Raw genomic sequence first — 25,087 nt, 5'->3', positions numbered from 1 at the left:
CCTGGGCGGGCAGGCTGGGCGCTGGCCAGGTGGGTGACCCCGTGGTTCAGGGGTCTCCCCTGGCAGCCCCAGGGCGGTCCGGCTGGGCGCTGCCAGGTGGGTGACCCCGTGGTTCAGGGGTCTCCCAGGCGGGCAGGCTGGGCGCTGGCCAGGTGGGTGACCCCATGGTTCAGGGGTCTCCCAGGCGGTCCGGCTGGGCGCTGGCCAGGTGGGTGACCCCGTGGTTCAGGGGTCTCCCAGGCGGGCAGGCTGGGTGCTGGCTGGCGGGGATCCCGCTGCCAGGTGACGCCCTGGGCACTGGCACAGTGCGCACTTGAACATGAATTCCTGTGGCGTTTGCCTTGCTTTTCAAGTGTCTCATCAGGTGATGTCATTCAATGTTTTTTGTGGTTTTTATGCCTTCATACCCACTGTGCCTGCAGGTATAAAGTGACTCAGGCGGAGCTGTTTGCGTTGTTGTGTCGTCTGGCGGATGAATTGCTTTTCAGGCAGATTGCCTGGATCAAGAAGCTGCCGTTCTTCTGCGAACTCTCCATCAAGGACTATACCTGCCTGCTCAGCTCTACGTGGCAGGAGCTGATCCTGCTCTCCTCGCTGACTGTTTACAGCAAGCAGATCTTTGGTGACCTTGCGGATGTCACCTCCAAGTACTCTCCCTCTGATGATGAGCTGCACAGGTGAGACGTCGGGCTGAGCCCGTGGGTAAGGGAGCGAGGTCTAGGGATGGAGGAGCTGTTGGGGGGACAGTGGTCAGGCGGGTGTTTCTGGCCCTGTGACCAGCTAACCACCTCTCCTTGGACAGGTCACCTTGCCTGCTGCTGTTTTCCGTTTCCACTCTGTAGGGAGTGGTTGTTCCAGGCTTAGAAAGTACACCATGGCTAGTTGGTGTTGAACCAAGCCTTCCTTCTGCAGGGGAAGGTGCCTGGGGCTGTGTGAAGTCCCTGTAGCTGTGCTGTCATCTGCCAGCACAGCCCTACAAACCGCCCTGTTTATGGGGAGAGTAAAACTAACCAACGCTTTGGGTAACCCTGAGATGCAGAACGGAAGGTCTTATGTAGAAACCCTTTGGGCCAGTGGAAAGGTTGTTCTCAGAGCTGGTTGTCTGTGTTATCAAAGTGTTCGTTATTAATTGCCATTTCATTGTTTTGATTACATAAATTTAAAGATGTTGCAACTTAGCTCTTGTTTTTTCCATAGTATGTGCTATCTGATGCTCTGAGGAACCTGCCGTTCATTTATCATGTTGGTCAGGGTGGTGGCTTTTGGTTTGAGTGTTTTGTTTTGTAGTCTTGGTGCCAGACAGACCCTCCCTGTGGTGGTAGACTCACAGTCTCGCAGTATTGTAGCGGAACAGGTAGGATTCACAGAAAGTGCTGCCCACCTTCCCTGTTAACATCTGCCCTGTTGGCACGCTGCCCTTGCTAGGCTTGGTGATTTTGCAAGAGCTATCAGGGCAGGCGTCTGATGAGCAGAGATGTAAAATTCTGCTGTGGTCCTCAGCCAGCGCAGTGTCTGATGGTTCCCTGAGGTTCCTTTGTGTGTCTGGTGTGGCAGCCGGAGGGGCTGGCTGGCTGAGACCACGGTGGAGGAGTGGAGGAGCCCAGGGCTGGACCCAGGTGCCTCGTTTCCTGGGGCGGGTTCCTCCTGGTGCCGTTCTGCCCGGCCATTCATTGTGCATCTGGTGCTGCTCCTGCGAGGAACAGAAAGCGTCATAGAAAACCGCAATAACACTTGTTCCTGCATTCAGCCGTCCTTTTGTTCCTGCTGTCCTGGTCAGAGCCTCAAAAGAGAAGTGTTTGTTTCTTTTTGGGTTTGCGATAAATACGAGGGAGAGGTCAGAGAACAAGACAAAGGAGGAATCCTCGCCCTTCAGAAACCGGCAATTCAGAACTGGTCGCCTCGAAAGTCCTTCAGAGAAGATCTGTGCATATGGATGAAAATAGGTGTTCTTGGGAGTGCGGTGGTTCTGCAGTCTCTTCTAATTTATCTTTTCAAGTATCATTAATTGTCATTAGTAACATGGGAAAATGCACACCAAAAAAAGCCATTTAGTGGGCAGTTGCACAGATGAGAGGCCTCAAGCTGCACAGCTCCCTCCCGGTTGCTGTGACGGTCGTTGGGCCGCAGCCGGACTGTCTGCGGGCGGCAGTGGGCTCGTTCACGGGTGTTCCTCTCCCTGTCCCCTGCACGCCTGGAAAAGCTGATCCCGTGGGTTCGAGAGGGGCTCTTGCAGAGGGGTGTCCAGCTGGCGGGTTTCCTCGAAGAGCCCGCTGCCGCTGGTGTTGGTCAGTAATGACTGCACACTGGAGTTCATCAGATCTCACAGCCAGGTGAAGACATCTCGTTGAGCTGTGATAGTCTGATGCTCTGGGGTTGATTTCTGTTCTCACTTAGCAATAAGAATGCTAAAGCTGAGGTAGGTGGCGGATGAAGGCATAGGATGATCTCCGCAGCCCCTGTGTTTTAATCACTTCTAACAACTGGCTCAATGTTCTGTTTGCCTGCTAGATCAAATGTTTTCTTTTATTGTGCTGTTTTTCTGGAGATGAATATGAAATGAATAGATTCCTGACCTCCCCCAGCACTCCTGATAGCGCTTCCCTTCCCCCTCCTCCCCAGCTGATCCCGATAACTCCCAGCCGGAGACTTGCCTGGTGTAAACTGCGAGGAAAAGTGTGTGGAGGAGTCAGTCCTCGAGAAGAAATAGGGCTGTGAAAAACAGAACAGCTTTGTTTGAAAGGGGGAGGAAAGTATGCACAGAAAAGTAAGACAGTTCAACTGCAGGAATGAGAGAAGAGCTCTCCTGGATTTATGAAGTGATGAGTGGCTGGTAAAAATGTGCATGCTCTAAAAACAATTAAACCCAACAGACGACTGAGTGGTCTTTGTGCTCATTAACTTCTTGAGCTTTGCAATCTTGCACCTGCAAGATTTTTAATGTCAACTTGAGAGCAAGAAAACTTGTACAACTTTAGATTAGCCGACAAGGCTTTCATCACTTACAATATTACTTTCTTGAAGAAGTGACCTGGAGTTCAGATAGCTTGTTTTCACTCCTCTGGGGTCAAACTCCACCATGCATTTTACAAATAACTTTGAAGTAAACAAACACACATGCCAAAATAAGGTATTATTCAGTGAAAAAGGTTCTATTTTTGTTCTATTCAAAGATGGCTTTCTGGCTGTGCTCTTATTCTTTGTGCTGTACAATGCCAGAGCGCAGCTGAAGCTTCCCTAAACACTTCTGTCCCACTTCTGAGCGTTTTTGCAATATGTGGTTTCTTTGAAACCAGGGGTGTTGCTGGGAGATGCGTTCCCGAGAGGCTGTTCTGGGTGCTGGCACTCAGGGAAGGGTCTGCAGAGCATCCCTGCGGGCTCCGGCACCCCCCTGCGCCCTCCAGCTCTGCTTCTGCTGCTGCCCATTGCCTACACCACGGCTTTCTGGTGGTGCGCACGCGGGGTGTCAGTCCTGCACCCCCTTCTGCGGGAGGACCTGGTTCTGCACCCCCAGAACCTCCGTCGGGCCATTTCGCGGGAGGTTTTGGGGAGGTTCACATTCCCCGTGCGGCGGCGTGGCTCCCGCCCGTCTGTCGCTGGCTGCCCTTGGCGAGCGTGGACGCGCTGGGGAGATGCACGGCTTGTTGGCGGCAAGCGGCACGGATCCGGCCACAAGCGCGGCCGTACCTGGAGAGCGTAGGTGCTGGATCCAGGTCCTGGCCGTGGATCCCTGGCAGTCCACACCAGCGGCAGTGCCTTTCCCGCTGGATCTCGGTGCACCTGGGTGAAGCGCAGCGGGTCCTGCACGTCCTGTTGGAGGGGGAAGTTTAGGAGGAAACGGCACATGTTCCTTGGACTGCGTGGTTCGACCTTAGACCGTAGCCCGCAGCTTCGCTCCCTGTAACAGTGGTTATTTATGATTATGTGCATATTTGCGAGGAGGATCCCAGCCTTCCCGCAGTATGTCTCACCCCAGAAGCACTCAGCCAGGGAAAATTAACAAACCATAACGAGCAGGCAGTAAGTACGGCCGTGTGGAAGCGCAGGAGCTCGCTGAGTCACTCCTGGGCGTTTTGGGGAGCTGAGCTCACCCGTCCGTCAGAGGAATGAAGCGTGTGCCGCTGGCGTGCGTGGGCCGGTGTAATTCCCCAGGGCTGGAAACCAGGCGGTTTCCAGCGGCGCTTGGCAGATGACAGAAGTGCTCGGGAGCGTTGTTCTGGGAGGCGGTGTCGGAGCGGCAGGGTCTGGTGCCCGAGTTCCGCAGCCCGGTACCGCCCTGCCCGGGTGCTGCGCTGCCGGCCGATACGCCGAGATGCGCTGTGCAGAGCCGAAGCCTGGGACTGCGCTGGTCCTGCGGGCCCTGTTAACTCGTCAGCTGTGCGGGACGGGGGGGTTTGCGTACAAACCACCAGCTCGGACATCAGGCGGGGCGAGTTCGTCGCAGAGGAGCAGCGTTCCTCTGCAGCGCGCTGTGCAGCACCGCCGAGCCCGGATCCCTCGGGGTGGGATGCGGGTGCCGTGCGGCTGCTGGGGCTGCTCCCGTGGTGCTGCTGTGGAGGGTGGAAAGAGGGGGCGACGGGTGTGAAACGCTGCCGGGGGTGCCTTGTCTTCTGGGCGGGGGAAGGCTCTCCCAGGGCTGCTGGAGGTGCTGGCACCCCGCGTCAGTACCCATCAGGAGCGAGGCGCAGCGCTGCGCGGCGCGGTGTGAGCCGCTGTCTGCCGCGGACAGAGGCAGCGCGACGCCAGGCAGGCAGGGAGTGCCTCCTGACCCTTGCATCTGGCAGGACAAGAGGTGTTGTGCGGGAGATTTTCATGTCCTGCGAGACAAGTATCACTCCACATTTCTATGAAATCTCATCTTGTTCCCTGAACTGCTTGGTTAAACCCCCATTAGCCCGGCGAAGCGCAAAGGCACAACCCTCATTGAAAGCTGGAGGAATGCGAGTGTAGAGAGGCAAAGCAGTGTGCCTGCGAGCACGCAAGAAGTTTTTGCCTGTTCCTGGCTCCATCAATTTTTTTCCTCTGTCAGAGCAGGCTGGCGATGAACTGAAGCACCAAGGGATAGTTTTTTGCTAAAATATCTGTAGCAGTCAGGTTTGTAGCTCCGTCGTTTTCCTTCTTACTTCTACTTCGATGTGATGGTGCCAGCAGATTTCAAGCAGTTTTAAAGTTCTCTTGCAAGATGTTAAATCTCTGAAGTTACTTGAACAAGCTTCTTGCCTTTATGGTACAGACTGTGTCCTGCATACGTTGATGTGTGATCTCTGTCCTTCAGGTTCAGTGAAGAGGGGATGGAGGTGATGGAGCGGTTGATCTACCTCTTTCGCAAATTTAACCAGTTGAAGGTCAGCAACGAGGAGTACGCGTGTATGAAAGCCATTAACTTCCTAAACCAAGGTGAGCTGAGGAGGAGAACGTATCGGGCCCACTGGAGGCATTGTCTGAAACAGTCTGAGCAGTCTTTGCTTCCCTGGTGAGCAGTGGGAGGAAGGGGCCGCACGCCCACGAGGAGGCTCGAGCTCTGGAACCCCTCTGTGTGTGTGTGCCGTCGCGCAGACCCCTTGCCGTGCGGAGTCGGGTGCTTGGGTACCCACATGAAGAAATCCTGGAAGTGAGTGAATTCAGTCACTTTGGCAATTTTTATTGCCTTGAAGTATGGGCACCAAGGGCAGTAAGTGTGTCGTTTCACGTGTGTGCTGAGGGTACCGGCACCAGGGTAAGAGCAGAGCGGAGAGGCTGGTGGAACCGTGCTGGGTAAGGTTTGGGTGAGTGATGACTTACCAGCTGCTAACAAACTTTTCATCAGACAAAGGTGTGTCATCTAAAAGTATTATTGCTTTAGGTAACTGTTTAGGCAGTTAACTAAATGATACTTTAAAACCAGTTAATTTGTGTGACTTTTTTTTTCCTGAAGTAAACGTTGACTATTCGCATAACAACCTTTCAAAAATTCCCAACTAGAAAATGTATTTTTTTCATTTTTCTGCTTTAAAGGGTGAATTTGTAAAACCAGTCCTCCTTTTTTTAGAGCTTTACTGACTGTTTATAATATTTACCTTCAGGATATATACTTAGGTCACCTAGCTGGCTTCCTGCCAGTTAGATTCTGTGCCTAACGCTAACTCTTCAAAGTGAAAGGCAGCCACGACTGAAGTAGTTATGTGCAGACAAGGAGTTCTGCCTAAGAAAGGTCTATCCTGTTCTTGATTAACCAGTGAATTAAAGCTGGCAGTCCAGGCTGCTGCAAGACCCTGGACGTTTAAAAATCCATGCAGAGTAATTCTTCCGCGTGTGAGAAGATCCTGGTCGTTTCCTAACAATGGCAGTGGGCTGAAATAGTTTGGAATAGGTCGGTCTCGTTCCTCAGGAGTGCTTGTCCCTGTCTCCACGCTGTCCGTTGTCTCAGTCCACGGCTTGTGGAGCCCCTGTCCCGGTCGTTGGTTGTGGCCCCGCGTTTGTGGGGCCTCGCAGGGCATGGCTTCAGGTTGTAATGGAGAAAACTGCTGAGAGGCAAACGCTGAATGGGTGGTGTTCAGCTGTAATTTTGGAAATAAATGTCCCCAAAGTCTTTTGTACTGTGAAAGATAGTTGTGGTCTGTAAAAATGTGCTGCCGGCCCCCTCCTCCCCCCCTCCTGTCCAGCAGGAGATAGTGCTGACGCTTCAATCTGTGCCGGGCTGAGGTTCCGCTTTGCTTCCCTGGGCAGTTTCCTGACACTGGGTAATGCACTTCTCGAGCTGTCCCCATTGTTTTCCAAAATGTGTTTTCATTAACTTCCCGTCTTCTTTTATTTTTAGTTGAAGTTTGCAATTTTTTTATGTGAAATACCTGAGAATTATTTTTGAAAGTCAGCTTTTGGGCAGTAGATAAATGCCTCTTCCGTCAGATGGTCTTACAATAGCGAGCCTGGACCGAGGGCCCGCAGCTTCCCTGCTCCGCCGCGCTGGCTCCTTCCCAGGACCCCGGCCGCGTGCCGGTGCCGTTGATCACGCTGGACGGTGGCAGTGGGGCTGCCTGCCAGTTTGATAGCTTGGAAACGTCCATTTCTCCTTTGTGTATATTGCCTGACGTTGGCAAAGCTAAATTTAAAAATAAGAAGTTGACAAGTTTATAAAGCTCGTATGACATAATTCATAAGCAGATGGGGAGAAATATGATGATACCTTGAATTATAGAGTTGAGCTCTTTCCTCGGCCAAAATGATATAGCTAAAATCAACATGTTTCTGCCTGAGGAAGTATTACGCTGAATCCGCTGCGCGGGCTAAGCCTTGACACCCAGCTGCTTCACACCGGGCAGGCGGGGATTTAAGGTTGCTGGAGCCGTTATCTGCAAGAGCATCCACTGAGCTCCGCAGCTGAGCAGCTGAGGACGTTAGCTGTTCTCATCTGGGCTCTCGTGGAAGGAAATCCTGTACCCAGACACGCGTGTAAAGACGCACCCGCGACGCAGCTGTGCCAGGAGGGGGGATGGGGATTCCAGTGTCTGTCTAACCGGGCGCTGGAAGCCAGTCTCCGAAGCAGGGACCCAGTTTAGAGTTACAGGAGTCAGTCTGTCTGTCCTGAAGCAGGGGCAGTGAGCGCGAGGCTGCGGCCCTTCCAGGGTGCTCTAACCGTGTTCGCTTTCAGACATCAGGGGCCTGGCCAACGCGTCCCAGCTGGAGCAGCTGAACAAGCGGTACTGGTATGTTTGCCAGGACTTCACGGAGTACAAATACCCGCACCAGCCAAACCGTTTCCCGGATCTAATGATGTGTTTGCCAGAGATACGATACATTGCAGGTAACTTTTTGAGCTCTTCTCCCACTGGGATCGTATGCAAGTGACGAAATTTGCTTTTAAAAGAAAATTAACGTATAACAGCGAAATTCTTGTCGACTTTGGTGGAGGGTATCTGTGTGGGACCTTTTTCTATCGACACTTCTCCCTCGCCTGTAAGCCCACCTCCTGTCACCCCTGGCTCACCAAGCCCGTGGCACTTAGCGAGTTGTCCCCGTGACGCTGGCAGACGCGGCGTTATGTCCCTCTCCCGAGTCCCCCGCTCCCAAGAAGCCGTGCCTGGCTCTGACCTGCCGCCCTGGAAGCGCTGCGGTCAGGTTCGCGTTTTCTTTTCTCCCTTTCAGTCCCATCTTGGAGGCATTTTGTCTCAAAGGGGCGTAATCCTGGTTTGAGTAGTTATCTCAAGAAATAGAGATCCCTCTGCAACACCGCGTAACGAAGGAGCAGCTGACGGGCAGAGCAGCGGGCGGCTCTGCAGGGTCAGCCCCAGGTTTCAGCTCTCCTGCACCTCTGGAGTCCACAGGTGAACTTTCACCTGCAGTTGTGTCACTAACGAGATCTGCAAGGTCTGGTGTTACTGAAACAGTGTTTGTTCCTCAGTGTTATGGCAAGGGGAGATACTTGCCTCCTGGTGTCAAGGCTCCGTACGCTTCATCCTACTCCGCTGTAACGAACTAGATAATAATCACAGGGTAGTTCTCGTAATTTACTCATTGAGATCAACAAGGGAGTTTGAGGAGAGACAGGATTTAGTCTTTCCCAGTTTCTATAAATACTGCTTCATTGTGGAGAAATCATTTTGATCTGACTTTGCCCATTTATGTAGCTTTCGATTCAGTAAATAATAAATCCTGTTGTGTCCAAATGAATATCAAATGTCTAATGTAGCAGTAGGATGATTAACTGTTTCCCTGAGAGGTTCAAGGTAAAACCATCTCCAGCGTTGCTGGCTTAGGTGTCTCTGAAATCTGATTCAAGAGTGGCTGCTAATTCTGTTTTTTTTTTTTTTTTTTTTTCTTACCAGGAAAAATGGTGAATGTCCCCCTGGAGCAGCTGCCTCTCCTTTTTAAGGCCGTTCTGCATTCCTGCAAGACGAGCGTGAGCAAAGAGTGAGCCCAGCTCGAGGCCGGTGCCTTAGGCTGTGCCTCCGGCAGGGAGCGGGCTCACCCGGGAGAGGGGCAAACGCGACCCGGGCAGGAGATGGGGCGGTGGCCGTCCCTGCCGTTGTAGCAAGAATCTTTTGTGTTTGTTTTTGTTTTTTTACTCTTTTTCCTATATATTTATTTCACGACAGAGTTGAATGTATGATCTTCAACACGATGCACATGGTTCTGTAGGAATGCAGCAGATGCATTCTCCAGCGGTTTACAGACTGTGAAGATGTTTAATGTTACAGTGTTTGTTAGGGTTAGTGCTTTTGTATTTGGGGGCTGGGGGCCGAGACGACTAAGACTACCTCAAGGAGAAGGTGCTGTTCGCGCACTGCTCTTTCCGTGATTTGTATCCAAAAGCGTTTGTCGTAGAGAGCAAACGACCTCACCGCCCCGGCAGGGCTGTTAGTATCCCAAATGGACCGTTTTGGAGAAGTGGGTGTTAGAGAAGTGCCAAGCTTTTTTCTTTAAATATAATAGTAATTTTAAAAAGGCAGGGAGTGGAGAAGAAGGAAGAGTCTGTCTAGCCAGTAGGTTTCTTCTCCCTGGCAGTTTCCAGGTGCAGGTGGTAGCTCCGGTGCTTTCCCCGAAGCCGGTCCCAGCGGGACCGGAGTGCTCCCGAGCGGTGGGGGGCCCGCTGCCTCGTCCCCTGGGAGCTGCCAGGGTGGGCTCTGTCCCCAGGCCCCCCTGACCCGCTGGCCTCTCGCTGTAGCTGCGCACCTTCCCGTTCGACTCTGGGTGCCTTGCTGCAGTTCGCAGCAGGCTCCTGGCGTCACACAAAGGTACTCTTGTTGCTAGAGGACTGCAGGGCGTTTCCATCACTTCCTTCCCACCCAGTTTAGGTTCACAGAAGCAGGAAGAACCGACGTAGAGAAGAGGCAGGATCGCCCCTTTTAGTGTGTTCCTCCACGGTGGTGTCTGCCCGCTGAGGAGCTTCTGCATTGCAGCAATGCCAAGCAGCCCGTTTCTGGGGGGAGTGAACGTGCCCTGTGCTTAACTGTGACCTGTGTGACGTGTCCTCTCTGGCGTGGCTTTCTCTGCGGCACTCGGGGAATGCGTCATCCACAGTCGTATCCTGCCAGGACAGTTCTGCTGCTTGTGGAATCCCTTCTTACCAGGAAAACACGGTATTCATGCAGTACGTGGTGAGCTGTCTTGTCCTAGGTGCTGCAAGACTTGGATTTTCCGTCTCGCAACCTCCACACCACACCACTGCACAGAGAACTGGTTTAATAACAACTGGTTAGCTGTTTGAGTAATCGCTGCGTGCTGGTGTTTGCCTAAACTCAGGTATGCTCCTGAGTAGCCTCCTGGCTTCCTGCGCGTGGTGGTGGTGGAGAGGTTGGGTGAGATGCTCCTGTTCTCTCCTCCTTCATTAAGAATTAGAGTTGGAAGACTCAGTCACTTTCCGAGGCAGCCGTCCTGCCCTGGCTGGATTTCCTTCCCTCTGTCCTTAGATACGGATCTGATCTTTATGTAGCAAGAAGGTTCATCAACAAATACTTGAATGCTGTTTTAAAAATATTTTGGGAATCAACTTGTGGTCCTTCGTGGTAGGAGGGACCGGTTGCTACCTTTTTGTCCTGTCCCGCTGACAGCGGTGTGGCACAGTGAGTACTGCTCAGGCGCCCTGAGGCTGCTGAGATCGACGTGAAGGTGGTGGTGAACAGGAGAAAAGCCTTGTTCACCAGTCAGCCTCCCTTCCCCTCCACCAGCGGGTGCTCCCTCGGTTGCAGCCCGGGAGACGTGGTGACCACTGCCTTGGCACGCCTCTGGGTCCGTCCCCAGCGGTGCCGCGTGCCGCTGCTCCTCGGGGACCCGCGGCTGGCTGGCTGCGGGCCGCGGCGGCATCGCCTGCGGTGCCCTCCCGCGTGGGCATCTTCCAGCTCCGTGGTTTCCCGTTGCTGGAAGGCCGCTGGCTGCTCATTTGTCGTTATTTAAGTAGGATGTTACGGGTAACAGCTGCTGGGCCCAGCAGCAGTTCGGCTTGCTAGAGCTTCACCACCCAAGGGTGGTTCCGTAAATCTCGTTCGCTTTCTGACTGTAAAATGAGACAAGCGCGTATTTCTCAGGAAAGCCTTCTGCATACAGCCTATACCTCAAGTGTGAATGGGAAGATTTTAGTATATCTGTTTGTAAGTTAGAAAGTATTTCTCAGCTTTTAAGATTAATTTCCAAATAGCTTGATATGATCTTTTTATTACGGGTTATCTTCTGGCTTGCTGTTTTCTACACTCAAGGAATTGTTAAAATTGCATAGGAGTAATTTTATTCTACAGTTACTGAATTATTATAATCTGTTGATGAATAAGAGTTTGTTTTAATTAGTGTACATAAAAGTGGTCATCTTATTGCCAAATACCCAACAAAAATAATCTATTAGGTATTCTGTGTTTATCCAAAATAGACTCCCAAGACTAATGCTGTACCACCACCACCACCAAAAAACCTAAATTCATTTATGCTGATGAATGGACAAGAGCGTTCTGCTTTCTTTTGCGTAAAGCAAATTTTACAAAGGTTGATTGGCGACAGTATCCGGTAACAAAATCCCGTTTGTTGCAGGGAGTAGAAAAGCCTTACTGAGCTGACAAGTAAGGAAGACGCTGATACACTGAACCAGGATCTAGCTCACTGGACAGTTGTTCTTAATATCTTCTGCACCAAGTCCTCTAATGACTTGTATTTTTTAAACAGGGTAAAGTGAATGTGTTGCATTGCAAACTCAGGTATTATGAGAAGGTAGGAATGTAGCTAGAGATGTAGAGACGTTAGGTCAGTCACTAGATGTATTTGTGAATTTGGTTTGAAGGACACCCTGGAAAGGTTGGAATTTTTGTTCCATTCTTCACGTAACATTCGGTTTACAGGGACTCATATTTTATTTGTGCTTAATGCTAGTAGGGGGAAGTTCATTATCTTCGGTATCTATCTGCTCTTGCTTATCTGACCTTCTGTCATGGAGAAATCCATCAACAATAATAGTCTTTGGTAGAATTTTCTGCCATGACAAGTCAATTTTTATCCCCGATTTGAAAGATAAATTGGCTGACTGACCCCCTCCTCTCCTTCAGAGCATTTGTGCAGATGGAAAGCTGAAGAGTTACTTTTAATCCCAGCAGGGATTTGGGACATAAATTTGAAGTGCCCAGGCTCACACGCTCAGAGGGGCTCTGCCGAGGTGTCGTAGCCGCCGTGTTAGCGCGCGGAGCTCGTCAGCCCGGGCAGAGAACCGAGCAGAGATGGCTGCTGCTGGCCGATGGGGCCGAGTCCCAGCGCGGGTGGCAAAGCCCCGGGACCTGAACAAATGCGCTTCGACGGCGTGGGTTTTCTGCCACCGCCTGCCGCTGCGTCGGGCTGCTGTCCCCCGAGCTGAGCCCTGACCCGCTGCGCGTGTCCGCGGCGAGTCCTGGCCCTCGGCGTGCCCGGCCCCTCGCGAGGGGCGGCGGGATGCTCGCAATGCCGGGCACCTCGCAGCCGAGGGGCTCGGCGCGTGGCAAAACGGACGCCGCAGGAGCTCACTCTCCGGCCACTTTGCATAGGCATTAGCTGCTTTCTAGTTGTTAATAACGCCGGTGGCGTTCGTCTGCCTCGTCTCGTGCCCGCTGGCCTGCGGTGCTGCCTTGGGTCGTCGGGGTGCAGCTCTGGGGTTTGCTGTAACTCTTAGGTCCTGAGCTTTTGCCGTCTCCCACCGTGCAAAGACCAAAGGGGGAACACGGCGTTTTCGGGGTGACCCGTGCGAAGCGGTCAGTCGGATTGCCAGCTGCGGGACAACCAGTGCCGGCGAGCTGCTGCCCCAGTGACACCCGGTGCCGTGGTGTTGCTTGGAGCGAGCCAGCGAGAGCGAGCAGAGCCAGCAGGGTGCTGGGGGGGCTGTGCCCCTGCCCCGCAGTCGCCCGTGCACGGGCTCGAGCTCAGCGTCGAGTGCCGCTTGCTGCCCGGCGCTCCCGCTGCCGCGCACGGCAGAGTCTGCCCAGGCTCTTCAGGCTTCCGCACGGAACCACAGCCACCTCAGGTTAAGGAGTCTTGTCCTTCAAACCAACCTTTTTTAAAAAAACTTGAATTTCTTTTATCCTTACTACATTCTTAAAAATGAAAAAAAAAAAAAAAAAAAGATTCTCCTGTGAATGTGCTATTTACCGTTCATTCTTTCTTCTTCCTTGGTTTCGATTTGAAGCTATGAAGCTTGGTGTCTGTGAAAATGTTGTTATTTCTCAGGATAATAAGCGGCAATCATCCCTGCCACGTAAAAGGCAGGAGAAAGGGGGAAACTTGGGGAACTAGTTTAAGTATGAAGCTAATTTTTAAGTTGTAGATGATGTGTAAATCGAGGGTAATGCGTAGGGTGTCAGTATCAAGCTGTGGCGTTTCTCTGGGTTCTCGGTGTGTTGTTTGCAATACACAGCAGCTCAGGGATAAGTATTTAAAATATAACCCAGAGAAACCCGAGTTTTGATGTTGCAATGGTTGCTTCTTTCATGGCTTGTGTGGAGAGCCCCTTGAAAGCGGAATAAAGCCCCCGTATGGAGATTCTGGGGGAAAACTCGTGCTCTGGCCTGGGGGAAGGTTGCCTGCGGAAGCCTTAGGTGGGGTCTCGAGGGCAGAGCATCCCGGGGGGGCTGGTGGGGAAAGCGGGGCTGAGCCCGGGGTGGCACGGGGGGCCGAGGGGCTTTGGGGGTCCGGTCGGGGCTGCGGGGAGGCCCCCGGAGCTGCCCTGCCTCCGCTCTGCGGCAGCCCCTCTGCCCGCCGGCGCCCGGCCCTCCTGGCCAGCGCTGCCATCGCTTGCGGTAACCTCACGCTTCCGCTGAAGGCACGTCGGCTCCGAGGGCTGGGAGAGGTTTGTCTGTGTTTCCACATGACCTCATCCCGCTGCCTGCGCTGCTGACTGCGTTTGAGTGCTCGTGGAAAAGGGGGGAACAGGAATTTGTCCGTGGCAGCCGGTCGCAGTGGCCGGTACTCAGTCTGTTGCATCGGAGTTAGCACATCTTGATTTCAGTCAGCACGGCTTTCTCGTCGCGGGTGGTGAGGTTGCAGACGCGGTCGGACTGCTTGGGCATGGTGCTGGCACGTGAAGCTGGCTCAGCCACCGCTGCCAGGGCTGCCAAGAGGCCCCGTCCCGCCCGGTGCAGCCGCGGGCTGTGCCAGCACTGAGCAAGGCAGCAGAGGGTTGCAGGGCTGAAGCCCACTGTCCCCGCAGGCTGACTGGCCGGGGACATCGGGAGCAGCCCTGCCCCAAAGGGCTGGGGGTGCTGGGGGACACAAAGCTGGCCATGACCCGGCAGTGTGTGCTCACAGCCCCGAAGGCCAACCGTCCCCTGGGCTGCTTCCCCAGCAGTGAGGGCACAGGGCGAGGGAGGGGATTCTGACCCTCTGCCCCGCTCTGCTGAGACCCCCGGGAGCCCTGCGTCCAGCTCTGGAGCCCTCAGCACAGGACAGAGCTGGAGCTGTGGGAGCGGGGCCAGAGGAGGCCCCAGCCATGATGCGAGGGCTGGAGCCCCTCTGCTGGGAGGAAAGGCTGGGAGAGCTGGGGCTGCTCAGCCTGGGGAGGAGAAGGCTCTGGGGGGACCTCAGAGCAGCTGCCAGTACTTAAAGGGGGCCTGTAGGAAGGATGGGGACAGGCTTTTCAGCAGGGCCTGCAGCGACAGGACAAGGGGTGATGGCTTTAAACTGAAAGAGGGAGATTCAGACTGGAGAGAAGGAAGAAGTGTTTTACACTGAGGGTGGTGAGGCCCTGGCACGGGTTGCCCAGAGAGGTGGTGGCTGCCCCATCACTGGGAACGTCCAAGGCCAGGCTGGACGGGGCTCTGAGTGACCTGGTCCGGTTGAAGATGGCCCTGCTCACAGCAGGGGTGGGATGGGATGGCCTCTGAAGGCCTCTTCCCACCCAAACTGTTCTGTGGTTCTGGGATCTGCAAACCCGAGTTTAAGCCTGCCCTTCAGGAAGCTGGTGAGGCCAATCCAGGCAATGCCTTCCCCTTGAAAAAAAAATCTAAAAAGAGCTCCAGTGCAGCTGACCTCTAGCAAGTCCATGAAAGAAGCAACGTGGTTCCGTGGAAGAGATGCCCCCAAGGGCAAAAAGAAACAGAAATTGAAACCAGATGACGATCAACCTTAACAAAGCCTTTTGTGATTCATTGTTTTCTTTCAATTTATAAAATGTCTTGTAATAGTTGATAACATTATTGACTCAATTTCCATAACAAAACTACCTCGTGTGACATCCTGTTTATCATCTCAAAGGGATTGTGTGAAAAACAGAACGCTGCCCGTGCTCATGCCAGCAGCTGGGCTCTGCGTCCCTTCCCGCCGTCGCGGCTCGGCCGCCGTCGTGGCACGCCAGCCTGCGGGCCGTGGCTCGGACCTCGTGTCCCGCCCGCGGCCCCGGCCCCCGGGAAGGCGTTACCGCTGTGCGCGCTGTGCCGTGGCGGTGACCGCCGCTGCCGCACCGAGCCGCCGATGGCAGCGTGGGCAGCGCCCTGCGGCCGTGCGTCCCGCGTGGCGAGGCCGAGGGCTGCGGTGCTGCCGGGCAGGGCTGAGCTCCGGCCGCCCTCCCCGGGAGCCGCAGCGCGGGACGTGGCTCTTGCCCGGTGGGTGTGTGTTGGTGCCCATCGAGCCACGGCCTGGTTCCAGCTCTGTCCTGGTGCCGGCGCGGTGCGGAGGCTGCGTTTGCAGCCTGGGGCCTCGCAGAGCCCGCGAACTCTGTGCGTCCCGGGCGCGAGCGTGCTGGGCAGCGCCCAGAGGCCGCAGGTCCCTGTGCTGCCGTCTGCTCGTGTCGGCCCGTCCCTGGTTTCCAAGACGGGTCGGTCGCGGTCTGCAGGCCCTTCCGCCCGTGTTCCGGGCGATGGTTTCTCTGCGTAAAACACGTCATTTTTCCCACGATCCCTTGCGTAAATCAGGGAAGCAGGATGTTGCCTCGGCATGACACACGGTGAACGTTGGCGCGCTCGGAGCCAGGGCTGGGGCAGGGCAGCGTGTCCGGCCGCCCTCGCCCCGCAGCGCCCGAGGAGCAGCGGGCCCCGCGCTGCGCCTCGCGGGAGCTGCGTTCCCATCACTACGCTACGACCAAATGAATGTTTCTTGCCGGCACGTCGCGGGCGCGCCGTGGCACAGCCGGTCCCCCGGCATGGCGGGACCGGCACGGGTCCGTGTCAGCCCGACCTGCCCCTGCTCCGCTGCTCCGCTCCGTGACTTGACTACCTGTGGAAATGTGACCAATAAGTGTTGAACGCATGTGTAGCGAGTGTTAGCTGTACGAACTAATAAATGTGAATTGTTCTGCACCGCTGGGGTCTGCTTCTTCCCCCTCCGGCAGCGGCTCTCCCTCGGTCGTCAGGAGCCCGGCGCTGGTCCGGGTGGCCGGTGCGGTGCCGCCCTGCGTGCGGCAGCCGGGGCTGGGGCCGTGTGCGGGTCCGGGGAAGGCCTGGGTGCCCTTGGTGCAGCTGACGGCTTCGGCGGGCACGTGAGCCCTGCCCTGGGCAGCCGGCAGCGTGGGCTGGGAGTGGAGGGGGGGACACGACAGGAGTGGGGGCAACGCGAGAGCGAGGGTTTGCACGGCCTCCTGGACCCTGCTGTGCGATGGGCGCGTGGGGGTCCCTTCCCCTGCCCAGAGCCCAGGGGAGAGGCGGGAGGATGGGTTTTCTGCTTTGGGTCACTGCACCATTGCGGCGTGAGGTGCCCGCCCTGGCACGCACGGCACGGCCACGCCACGCTGTCCGTGGGACGGCCGGGACACGCAGCGGGTCGGGGGGTCACCGTCACCGCGGGGTGCAGCGGGAGGGGGGTTTGCGCCAGCAGCGGAGGAGACCGCGCGGCAACGGCAGCTGCAGGCAGGAGGAATAATCCAAACAAGCAAACAGACCAGAAATCCTTGACCAGCGTGCTCCGGAGAGAGATTGCAGAAATCATTTGATGATCTCTCGTGTCACCGAGGTGGGTGCGTGTTCAAAGACTCAGAAGCACTTTTCGTATTTACATTTCCGTGCCTCTGAGAGCGCACATTAGGGCCCACTCAGGGAGACGCGGGGCTGCCACAAAGGCAGCTCCAAGTGAGCAGCCGGCCCCCGCGCGCCGCTGCTCCCTCCGCGGGGCTGCCAGCGCCTGCTGCATTGCGAAACTCATAAAAATGGAAATTCTTCCCTTTTAATGTTTAGGAGCTCTTGTGCTTAAGAGCGTTTAGGATTTTTTTTTTCCACTTATTTTAATAAAGGGAGATTGTATAGATTGGATGGCGAAGAAACAGCAGTTAAGTGTCTGCCGCCTGGCGCGCAGGGATGCAGCCCTCCCCGTGTTTCTCCGGAGCTGAAGGATGTCGACACCGACGGAGCTCCTGGGCTCGACACGGAGCCGCCGCGTTGTGATAAGCAGTTTTTGTGCGGGGCAGAGCCTGTCCCCAGCCGCAGGGCAGAGGGGTGCGGGCTGAGAGCCTGCCTTCCGTCGCTGGCCGCTTTTGGGGTATTTCCACCCCTTGCCCCTTCGCTGTGACCCCCAGCTGCGGGCGAGCTGACCCCCAGCTCTGCCGTCGCTCTCGGGAGGCTGAGGGGCAGCCGTGTCCCCCTGGGGAAGGCTGGGACCCCGGGCAGGGCGGGCGGATGAGGGGCTCGGCCCTCTGTGGCTCGGTGGCTCTGGGTCCTGCATGGAGCGGGTGGATCCGTGAAGGTCGCCTGCGAGGGCAGGGCTGTCCTCCTGCAACGGGCTTTCACGCTTAAGAAATTCTCCCGTGTCTGTTCTCCAGAGACAACAGAAATCCGCTTGTTCAGACCTGAAGAGGGGCTTTGGGGAGCAGGGGGTGGTCGAAGAGCTGTCCCAGCACTCCGTGCCCTGCCCTGCGCCCGCGCCAGTCGTCTGCAGCGGGGTGAAGCGGTTGCTCCGCGAGCCGGCGCGCTGTGCTTGCAGTAATCCCTCGCAGGAGATGCAATGAACGTGTCGGACCATAAATCGGCGCTGAGCACGGTCAGCCTCCCCTGGGGTCTAGTCCCGAGCTTGCAGCAGGACAGCTCGCTTGTGGGAAGGATGCTGCTTCAAGCCCTTCGTCACGCCCTCGCGCTGTCCCGTGTCCCTCTGCGTCCCCTTCCCGAGGGCATGGCGGGAGCGGAGCGGAGAGGGAGGAGAAGACCTGGTTCAGGAGGGGGAATTGCTCCAGCCGCCCATCTCTGGGTGTTGCTGCAGAAGATCCTCCTTTCCCACCACGAAAGCTTGACTCCTCTTCCCGATGCGGCAGGAACCGGCCATGGGGCAGCCAGGCGTGCTCGACACGGAGGGCTCGGAGGCTGCAGCAGTGCGCGGGCGGCTGGGCCACGCAGAGGGGGAGCGGCCGGCCGGCTCCCATCACCCGGGTGCTGCTCCCCGCCGCCCCCAGCCCTGCTCCGTCCCCCCCAGCACCTCCCGGCTGCCCCTGCCCTGCGCTGCCCGGCTGCTCGCCGCGGGTGCCCGTCCCCCTGAGCTCGCGGGTCCCCGCTCCCCTCCCCGCTCCTTCCAGAGGGTTCTTCGCACCCTCGCTTCGATCCTGGCGCGAGCCGCGCTGCCCCGCTCCTCTGCTGAGCGCTCTCACGTCTCCGGCCCTCTCCATTGTGTGAATTTTTCTGATTTACAGCGATTCTCCTTCTCCTCGGTGCAGCTCAGATCACGGGGATTTATTCCCCGTGAGGGGGCCCTGAAGGTCGGCGGTGGCGGGGCTCCCAGGGAGGTGGCAGAGGACGCTGCGCACGCGTGGGGTGATGGGTTGGTCCTCACCCGCCAGCCGAGCCGGAGGAGCCGCAGCCTCTCCCCTCGCCCCACGCCGGCACGAAGGGCTGCCTGCAGAGCAAGGCTGGAGTGGGAAAAGTACCAGCACGTTTTAATTTTCAGCTCAACCTCTGCTGACCACTGTATTTTGATTAGAGCTCTGCTTCCTTTTCATCTCGGTGCTCCGGCTGGTGACAACTGCCACAGCCTCGTGCGCGCGGTGCAATAGTTTATCACCGAAGGCCAGCCGCTCTATGAATTCAGAGCCAGCGCGGAACAAATCACGCTGTCACTAACGTCAAACTTGTTAACCTGATCTTTGGTGGATCACCAGTGTCAACATTGCATGGGACATACATTATCGGGCCCAAGGACTCTGGGAGATGCGTTTGTCAGGCTGCTCTGTCACAGTCCCACTCTTGACCTTCGCAAAGTAACTTTCAAGGATAAGCTGCTCTCCTCTTAAAAAGAGTTCCCAGGAGCATCACCCTGCGGCCCCCGGCCGGGCCCGGGCTGCGAGGGGAGGCTGGGTCACCACACGCGTGGTGGAGGTGTCAGCCCAGCAAAGGGTGACGGAGCTGCTGGGATGGTCCCGTGGGGTGTCCTCCAGGGCTGGGGCTGGGCGGGAAGGACTTCTATGGATGTCCATCACCAGCCACATCTCTTCCCTGAACTTCTCCCCAACTGGCCACCAGTTCCTCTCACATCTCTTCTCATCTCTTGGCCAGTCTCTATCCTTCTGGAGTTCAGACCTGGAAACCAGTCCATCACATGCAGTAGACTGGTTGCCATTTACCGGACCATCACGAGTTTCACGTCTTGGTTTGCCAAGTGCAAGAATGGCTCTCGGCGTTTCCGACGGGGTCGATCACCGCTGCGGAGGTCAGACCAAGGATGGGCCACTGCGCCCGGGAGGTTACAGCGTCCTCGAGAGGTGCGTGCTCCCGCTAAGCTCCTGCTCAGGCTCCTGGAGAGGGTTGGGTTTCATGGTACCTTTGCTCGGGCTCGTGGCATCCGTCCCCTGGAGAGAGCGGTGCCACGGTGTCACGGGTGGGAGCGGTGCCATGGTGTCACGGGTGGGAGCGGTGCCGTGGCATCGCGGGTGGCCTGGGAACCCTGCACAGGGCTGGGCGGTGGTGGGGCCGGTGGGGAGGGACGGCACCGGAGCAGACATCGCTTCTGGCTGGGGGGACCCTGAGGCAGGTGCTGGGTTCGAGCTCCACGTCGCTGTCCCTGCGGGCCAGCCCTGCTAATCAGCTGTGAAAGAGGGAGAGAGAAAGCTGGAGAGAAATCTTTCTCTCTGCTAACCTCATCACAATAAAGATTCCTATAAAGAGCTCTTATCCTTGAAGAAAATGAGGCACATAAGCAGGAATAGTAAACAAAAGGCTGTCATTTTGACCCAGGAGTGCTTCATGTTGTTGGCAACTGCCAAGAGGAAACATAAAGAGAGGCTGCATCCAAGTCCCAATTATGCAGAACTATGTGACTGATACGTCAACGAGTCCCCCCGGGAGGAGACCACCAGCGCTTCCCGGCGCTGCCTGCGCACCATCTGCACCCGCCGCCGCGCGCCGGGCCCGCCCGCGCCCCGAGCAAAGGCGTGCGTGGCATCGGAAGAATGCAGGGGACAAGGTAATGTCATCGGGAACGCTATCGCCAGAGTCCTCGCCGCGCGCGCATTATCGGCGCGCGCCCCGGAGTCAGGGACTGCGGGCAGCCGGCGGCGCAGGCAGCCAGGTCTGGCGAACGGTAGTGCCGACCACACCTGCGGCAGGCACGCTCCGGGAACGTGGCGCGGGCAGGAGGGCTGCCCCGCCGCCGATAAGCGGAGCGGATGGAGATAACATCCCAGAAGGAGATATGCTTTGCTGAGCGTCAAGGCTGCGCACCAGCGAGGAGCCGAAGCACGGCCGCGGCGGGTGGTGCGGCTCCGCGGGCTCTGGCTGTGCTGCGGCCATGTCGGCCCCGCGGCCCGGCCGGGAGGAGACGGGGCAGGGTGGTCGCTGGAGCAGGGCTTTGGTGATGGACGTGCCGGTGGTTGGGCCTGTCCGGAGCACGAAGCGGGGGCTGTGCCGGTCTCTCGGCCATGACAACACAGAATCACAGAACGGTGGGGGTCGGCAGGGCCCTCTGTGGGTCACCCAGCCCAACCCCCTGCCCAAGCAGGGTCACCCACAGCAGGGGGCACAGCACCACGTCCAGGCAGGGCTTGAATATCTCCAGAGAAGGAGACTCCACAGCCTCCCTGGGCAGCCTGGGCCAGGGCTCCGTCACCCTCAGAGGGAAGAAGTTCTTCCTCGGGTTCAGCTGGAGCTTCTTCTGCTCCAGTTTGTGCCCATTGCCCCTTGTCCTGTCGCTGGGCACCACTGGAAAGAGTCTGGCCCCGTCCTCCTGACCCCCACCCTGCAGATATTTATAAACATTTATTAGGTCCCCTTAGGGCCGCGGCTTTGGGGCCCATCCCTGCCCCTGAAGAGCAGCCGTCCCCTCCCCAGCACATCCCCGGGCACCCGTGCGGCTGGGAGCCCAGGGCCACCCCGTCCCTCCCTCCTGGCTGCAGTGGCCACCGAGATGTCCCCATGGGCTGCACCCCGTCCCCAGGGACCCCTGGGGCCGCTCGCAGCCTCCGTCGCGGCTCCGGTGCCAGCGCCCCGCGCTCCCGCCCTGCGCGGCAGCTCCGGAGCCGCCTTCCCGAATCCACCCTGCGGCCGCCGCCGGCCGGGACCTGCCGGGCTGCACCGTGCCCGGGCGCTGACCCGGGGCTGCGCGCCCATGGCGGGAGCTGCGCCACGGCCTTGGCGAGGGCCCGCGCGAAGGAAAGTGCCCAAGGCCGGCGGGGACAGATTTACCCCCGAAAGCACCTTGCTGCAAAAATAGCCAGCGGCCGGCGCGAGGCCGGGGCTTCCCGGGGGAACAATGCCCGGCGGGAGGAAGCGGCCGCAGCCGCCCCGCAGCTCCGTCCCCGCCTCGCGCGGTGCTGAGCCGCGAGCCGCTGTGTGCCGGCCCGGCAGGGACCTTGAACCTGCCACAGATTTATTTTCCCTGACATTGGCATCGCGTCGGAACATCTGGCATGCGGCTGATAATTGCTGGGGATCGGGGCGGAAGCCGCTCCGGGCCTGGAGCTGCTTCCAGAGCTCTGTTTTCGTTAGTTTTTCTCCTCTCTTCAGCTGCAGAGCGAGGAAAAAACAAGCAGGGCTGCGCAGCTCGCCGCTCCCGCTCCTCTCCCCGCGGCCGCAGCGCTCGGCGTGGGTGTGCTGCGGGGCCCGTCGCCGTCGTGCTCCCCGGCCGGTGCCGAGCGGGGATGAGCCCTTCCCTGACCCCTGAGCCCGGCACCGTGGGTCCTGCCACGCCGCTGCGGGCGCCAGCACCGGCGCGGGGGCTCGGGGCCGTGGCAGCTGCCCCTTCCCCAGGGCTGCGGGGCAGGGCGAGGAGCGGGGCCCTGTTTGCGAACGCGCGGGGAGAGGCCGCGGTGACGGATGGCCGGAGCGTGGGGCCGGCGGCGGGAGCATGTCCCCGCTGCGGCGGGATGGGAGATGTCACCGGTGGCCTCTCGCCCCGGCGCCTGGCCTGGCTGTCCTCGTGTTGTCGCAGGGCAGTTGGAAATCCAAGCCTGCGGCTGGCGTCGGGACCGTGGGTCGGGACCGTGCCCAGCGCTGGGGCGTGGGGAAACGCATGGAGCAAGGACACTTCCACTGCGGGGGGCTTGGCCGCCCCACCACGTCCCCGGCCCGGGGCACTGACTGTCTTCGGGTGCTGTTTCGGCACACGCAGAGCTGTCGGCCATGGGCGCTGTGAGCTCGCAGGGACCGCGGGCGGAGGAGCCCCCTCCCACGCTGCCCCGCAGAGAGACCCCTCGGGGCTGGGGAGGCCACGGCTCCCGACGCTGGGTGGGTGCGATGGGCTCGCACTCCTCCCAGAGACGTCCTGCCCCGCGCCCGTGGCCCCGTCCCTCCCAGCCCGGGCCGTAAATCAGCATGGCCGTGGGTGCTGGCGCGCTCGCCGCGCCCGCCGGTGCCCCCCGCCTCCCCGCAGGGTCTCTCTCCCGTGGCGCGTTATCTGCTGCGGGGGTCCCACTTATCTCCCCTGTCACTTTCTAATGCTAGTTTATGGGCAGCGTTTTGTAGCTTAATTATGATGTTTTTCAGCGCGGTCACGTGGGCGCAGAAGCCAATAAGGCACCGAAGTGGGTCCATCCCAGCTGAGCCTGGCCCCCGCGGGGAGGAGATTGGCTGGTGTCCTGCGCGGGGTGGCGTGCGCGCGGCCAGAGCCCCGACACCTTCCCGCCGGACGCAGGGCCCATAAAGCCCCCCAGCCCGCTGCGGACGGGGCAGCGGCGCCCGGCACCCCGCGGAGGCTCCTGGGGCAGCAGCTCCCGGCCGGCAGCGCGAGCGAGCGGGGCGCGCAGCCGCCTCACGGTGAGTACGTGGCCGTGGCGAGAACCTCGGCGCCCATGGTCTGCCCGTCTCCTGGCCGCTGCCGCCATTCCCCGGCACGGTGGTGGCTGAGGCCAGGGCTGGGGACGCGGCAGGGCTTGGCGAGGGAGCCGGAGCTCTGTGCAGGCCTGCGCTTCCCGTCCCCGTCAGCGGGCGCGGGGATGGACGCTCTGCTCACCGCGGGCGGCAGAGCGAGGCCTCGCCGGAGCCTCGGCCCCTCGGCCATGCTGCTGCCCAGGAATGACCGGCCCGGCTGCCGAGGGGCTCCGGGAGCACAGGCAGAGGTGGCTGGGGGTCCCCGGTCACCCCAGCACTGAGGGTTACCCAGGGGAGCAGCCCCTGCACCTGGGAGCAGACGTGGGAGGTGGCTGGGACCCCCCTGGCGCCCGGGGCTGGCTGAGCCCACCTCCCGTCCCCGTCCCACGCCGGCAGCCCTCGGCTCCCAGCTGCTTTGGTTCCTCGCGGTGTTTGCTCAGCTCTCCTCCCGACCCGCGATCCCTCCCGGGCTCCTCTTCCCGGACAGCACGTCCCGCTCCACGGCTGCCTGGCAGCCCCCCAGGAGCCGGTGGTGAGCGCGGGGGCCGTGGCCGAGGGGCTTTGCGGGCGGCGGGAGCTCTCCTTCCCGTCCAAGCGGCGGCTGAGCCGCACCGGGGGCTGCTCTGCTGCTATTCTTAGCCTGGGCTCGATTCCTGGTGGCTCCGGAGCGATGCTCTGCCGAGCCCGTTTCCTGCTGGCCGCCGTCCCTGCCAGCGCCGCTTCCCACCCGCCGCGCCCACGGGCGGCTGTGGGGCGAGAGGTGTGGGGTGAGCTGCGTGCGATGAGCGGTGCGGGACCAGCCATGCGGGACCAGCCGTGTGGGATGAGATGTGCGGGGTGACCCGTGCGGGGTGAGCGTGTGGGGTGAGCCATGCGGGGCCGGGAGCCGCGGCTCCCCTTTGCAGGGAGCTCCAGACGCCCGCTGCCTCGGGGACCCCGTACCGCTGCCCGCCCCGCAGCTCCCTCGGCATCGAAGCGGAGCCCCCTCCCCGGGGCCGTGCAGGCTGCAGGCTCCTGCCCAGCACCAGTCACGCAGGGTCACTGCCCAGTTCAGCTCCAGCGCCCGGCTCAGAGCCAGAGCCTCGAGCTCCCCGTGGCCGAGAGCCCGGGCTGCGGCGCGTGGCCGGCCGGCCTGGGAGCATCCTGGTCCAGGACGCGCCGGGAGCGCGGGTGCCGCCAGGGAACGTTGCGCTGACGATCTGTAGACGCGAAGCGGTGAATCCAGTGCGGGCAGTGGATGACCGCTCTCGACAGGCCGACCGGGTCACCGCTGGCGGTGGCTGCTCCGCGCGGGGCGGCCGGCGCGTGGTCGAACCGTCCGCAGCGGCCTCGGGGGGGCCGGGAGCTGCCGCCCAGCCCCGTGCCCCGACGCAGCCTCCCCGCGGCCGGCCGGTGGGGCCTCCGGTGCGGGGTGACGGGGGTGCTGCTGGCGGGACGCGGGGGTCCGGGGGCTGTGCACCCCGCGGGGCCGGCCGCGACGCCGTCCTCCTGCTCAGACACCTCGCGCTGTGCTCCAGCCCCCCGGTCTCCCCGTCCCCACCCCGGTCCCGCCGCTTGTGGGGAGAGGGTCTCGGGAGGGTCCCCATCCCCTTCCCGCAGAGAGGACCCCCGTGCCCCCCCAGCCTCCGGGCTGCCGAGGCCTGGCCGAGGGGCTTCCCCCGGTGCGGGAGCAGCGGCTGCTCCCGCCCCGAGCCCCCCGCCCCAGCTCCCCAGCTCCCCTCCTGCCCCCCGCCCTCGGCCCGGGGCTCCGCCGGGCCCCGCGGCCCGGGGTGCGGGGCAGGGGCAGCGCGTCCCCGCGTCCCCGCGTCCCCGCGGGGCTGGCAGTCCCCCCGCCCCCAGCCCGTGTCCCCGCGGCCGTGAGCCGCCCGCTCTCCCCAGAGGAGGTTCCCCAGCCCCGGGGGGCTGGCCGCCCGCCCGCACCAGCCTGGAGATGCTCTGCCAGGCGCTATAAAGGGCTCCGGCTCCGG

At 59.4% G+C, this 25,087-nt stretch overlaps 1 protein-coding gene across 3 annotated transcripts in view; it reads left to right on the top strand.

The window, feature by feature from the left end:
• Positions 1 to 13,524, top strand: part of NR6A1 (nuclear receptor subfamily 6 group A member 1) — a 91,201-nt gene extending 77,677 nt beyond the window's left edge. For all 3 annotated transcript variants that reach the window (XM_075439573.1, XM_075439572.1, XM_075439574.1), the window contains 4 exons: positions 423 to 677; positions 5,273 to 5,394; positions 7,625 to 7,777; positions 8,799 to 13,524. In XM_075439573.1, coding sequence (XP_075295688.1) covers positions 423 to 677; positions 5,273 to 5,394; positions 7,625 to 7,777; positions 8,799 to 8,887 — 619 coding nt within the window. In that variant the 3' untranslated portion in view covers positions 8,888 to 13,524. The remainder of the gene's footprint in view (positions 1 to 422; positions 678 to 5,272; positions 5,395 to 7,624; positions 7,778 to 8,798) is intronic.
• Positions 13,525 to 25,087: the final 11,563 nt, after the last annotated feature.

Source organism: Opisthocomus hoazin, chromosome 19 (assembly GCF_030867145.1).
Source record: "Opisthocomus hoazin isolate bOpiHoa1 chromosome 19, bOpiHoa1.hap1, whole genome shotgun sequence".
In the NCBI taxonomy this organism is placed as follows: domain Eukaryota; kingdom Metazoa; phylum Chordata; class Aves; order Opisthocomiformes; family Opisthocomidae; genus Opisthocomus; species Opisthocomus hoazin.
The sequence above is the reverse complement of the archived record's forward strand: the minus strand, read 5'-3'. Positions and strand labels throughout refer to the sequence as shown.